The 3,423-nt window shown below is 38.9% G+C and overlaps 1 protein-coding gene across 1 annotated transcript in view; it reads right to left on the bottom strand.

Moving 5' to 3' along the window:
• The window catches only part of gpc5a (glypican 5a), a gene marked incomplete at its 3' end in the record, with an annotated part of 194,940 nt that overhangs the window by 150,618 nt on the left and 40,899 nt on the right, over positions 1–3,423 (bottom strand). The window contains 2 exon segments of the mRNA XM_014003048.1: positions 2,322–2,444; positions 2,517–2,644. Coding sequence (XP_013858502.1) covers positions 2,322–2,444; positions 2,517–2,644 — 251 coding nt within the window.

The following is a 3,423-nucleotide window of genomic DNA, read 5'->3' as shown; positions in this document are numbered from 1 at the left end:
TACTACTACTACTACTACTACTACTACTACCAATTACATTAGATTGAAAAATTATAAAGAATTCAGCGGTCAAAAGTCTTTTGAGTGTTTCTTTAGCCCTTTTTTTTTTTTTTGCCTTTACTGATTGTTTTGCTTTTTCGTTGTGTTAATTTGTTTTAATGTGTTTTATGTTTTTTTGGACTCCAGGAAGAGCAGTCTCTGTTCACGTTTTTTTTCAACAAGTTTTAACTGGATTTGTTCACTAATGGTTCATTTTATGATGTCATCATGTAAATATTTGTAAATAAACATAAACCTTGAGCTGATCTGAACTTTATATGTTGTGTGAAAGCTGAATCGGCAATCAGACCYTAAATTTTAAGTTTAGAGTTGCTACTTTTAGCTTGTAGCTAATGTTTTGCTAATTTAACAGTTTCAGTTTGTTTCCTTTACCTTTTAGCTAATGCTATGTTCATGTTAGCATCTGTTTTGCTAGTTTTAGCTCATGTCAGAACATGAGCTAAAACTGATTCTTTTAGCCTTTACTGTTCCACTGCCTATAACTTAAAAAACATTCTGCTGCTTTTAGTTTTTAGCTGATTTCACTTTAGCTCTGTTTTAGCGTCTTCAGCAGTCGTTCTGTGCTCAAGTTACTCTAAATTAAATCTGCGATTTTATGCTAATCGACTCGACACATCAGCTCAAATTTTACAAGCCGGTGCTGTAAAAAAATATTTGTAAGGAGCTCTGGCTACTTTCACACCTTCACATCCACACATCACTCTGGAACAYCCTCGGCTGTCATCCCGTACAGCAGACAGCTTAAACCTGACCGGCCCACCTGACGTCTCCACACTGACGGCAGCTGACAGCGAAGAGGAACAACCCCAGGCTGACGATATATGAAGGTGAGGGGGGGTTCTTGACTGATGACAGCATGTGTAAGATGGAGAGCTGTGATGTAATGGAGACAAGGCCACTGACTGATACCATGAAAGAGGCCAAAGACTTTCTGCTCCCCTTCACAGCCATCCATATCCAGGATCTACGTCTGCAGGCGCTCACAGCTAATAGATGAATTCTGCATCAGCGTCATGTCGTCTGTGAGGCCTGGATATYTGTGTGTTTATGAAGGCTGTGTGTGTTAGTGTGTGTGTTTCTCACAGTCACACGTCTATCAGAAAGCATCTTCACAGCAGGGCCGGAGCTAGACTTTTTCGCAAGGGGTGGTCAATGCGTTTTTAGGGGGGGCACAAACAAAAAAAATTATTCTTGATTTGAAAATCCAACATGGCCGCCTAAAGCTAAAAAGAAATAAATCAGACATTTTTAGAGATATTAGGCTGAAATTTAGTTTTATGGTTACAGAGTGATGCCCAACAGACTCTAAAATCAAATAAATAAATCCAAAATGGCCACCACAGCTAATTTCAAATGGCTATAATTCTGATGTTTTCAGAGCTACTGAGCTGAAGCTTGGTGTGTTGGTAGCTGAGAGCGATCCCTAAGAGACGCTGATTTAAAATCAAATTTACAAGATGGCCGCCTAAGRTAAAAAAGGAAAAATCTGACGTTTTTGGGGATATTAGGCTGAAATTTTTTTTGTAGTGGTAGCTGTGTCGCCCAACAGGATCTAAAATCAAATATATGAAGTTATAGGTAATTGTACTGTTTATGTTTGTTTTATTCTTTTTATAATTTAACATTGACTTCTATTGTATGCTTTGTGATTATGTCTGTGAAAGGTGCTTTTATAAATAAAATGTATTTACTTACTCACTCACGTACTTACTAATTTATTCAATTACTCATTCACTCATTTACATACTTACTCACTCCCTCACTTGACATATTTACTCACTTACTCACTCATTTATATATTTACTTACTCAGTCACTCGTTCAATTTTTTGGTTATGTATGCACATTTTTTCTTGTCCTAAAGGTTACTTGTTTTATTAGTTTTTGCTAAAACTGTTTTAAATATAAGTAAATAAATAAATAAATAAATGAACAAATAAACAAATAAATAAACAAATAAATAAACAAATAAATAAATAAATAAATAAAATAGACAACCACAGATATTTGCTCCTTTTTTGCTTTAACTGCCCACCTTTGAAATACCAGATGTGATCCCCACCTCACGTGTTATTTTGAGGGCGGCAKCAGGGGTGGCCAATCAGGGGCCAGGGGGTGGCACCCCGGCCACCTCCTCTGACTCCGCCCCTGCTTCACAGAGTGTTAATGAAAGAAAGCAAACAGAACTAAGGAAAACATCCTGATGGAGCATAAAAGAGCTGTCTGAGACCAAGCTGCACTATTAGTCACTTTAAAACCAACCTTTTCACGATGTCGGTCCCATTCCAGCAGGGTGCGTCACCAGACGCCAGCTCACGCACACACAGCTGATCCGGCAGGCCGATGTAGAACGTGAGGTAGGAGCGCAGGCTGCTCAGAAACTCCCTGAGAAATAAAAAGGGCACTCAGATTGCTCACGTYGGCTGTAAATCTTTCTGTGCTCTCATCTTTACTCACCTTCTCCTGCCAGCGAGCGAGGCTCCTGATGCTCGGTTAGAAGCTATAAGCGGGGTGGACACTTTGCTCTCCTGGACACTGACCGGCTGAGCAGTCCTCCTGCTCGGAGTGCCACACTTCCTGTGAACCTGCCAGACACAAATCCACTTTTAAAACACCTGCTGCACAATTTAAAAAGRGGTTAAACAATACAGAGTTTCTATAAAATCCCTGTTTTTGACAGATGTGACAAATGTGAGCAGTTACTAAAATCATCCACTAGATGGAGCTGTGGCGTCTCSTTCGGGTCTGATTGTGGCTCAAGAACAAACATCTGGGGCTTTCACRTCACAGCAAACAATGTAAACACAGAAAGACGGCTATGTGTAAAAATCAGACTTTATGGCTCAGCTTTTATGGGTGATGATGGATGAAAACCACCTATAAAAGATAATAAATGGCTGGTAGTTTGGAGAAGTAGATGTTGGCTCTGCTTTGGAGGTTTGAGTGCCTTGCAGATGCCCACATGGTAATATATTTCTGAGAAATAAAGAGCTTCCAGCCTCGTAATTATTTGTATTTGTGTCTGAATAAAGTCCAATTCAAGCCATTTATCTTTGATTTAAAGCAGTGGTGCTCAGTCCTGGTCGTTTTATTGCTCCAGCAGTTCTTCCAAGTTTTGCAGAAGCTCATTTATCATTCATTTGAATCAGGTGTATTAAACTGTGCACACCTCTCTGACACAGACTGAGCAATTTATATTTTATCTATCCAGTCAGATTCTCAGGTGATACTAGTTAGGCTGTTTTCACATCTTCATCATAAAACTCCAACCCAAAGGTTGAGACGTTAAGTAAAATCTAAATTAAACAGAATGTAATGATTTGCAAACATCATAAACATGTATTTTCTTCACAATAGAACAAAG

This window comes from Austrofundulus limnaeus, unplaced genomic scaffold, assembly GCF_001266775.1.
Source record: "Austrofundulus limnaeus strain Quisiro unplaced genomic scaffold, Austrofundulus_limnaeus-1.0 Scaffold16, whole genome shotgun sequence".
NCBI lineage: Eukaryota > Metazoa > Chordata > Actinopteri > Cyprinodontiformes > Rivulidae > Austrofundulus > Austrofundulus limnaeus.
This window is presented reverse-complemented; position numbering and strand designations above follow the sequence as displayed.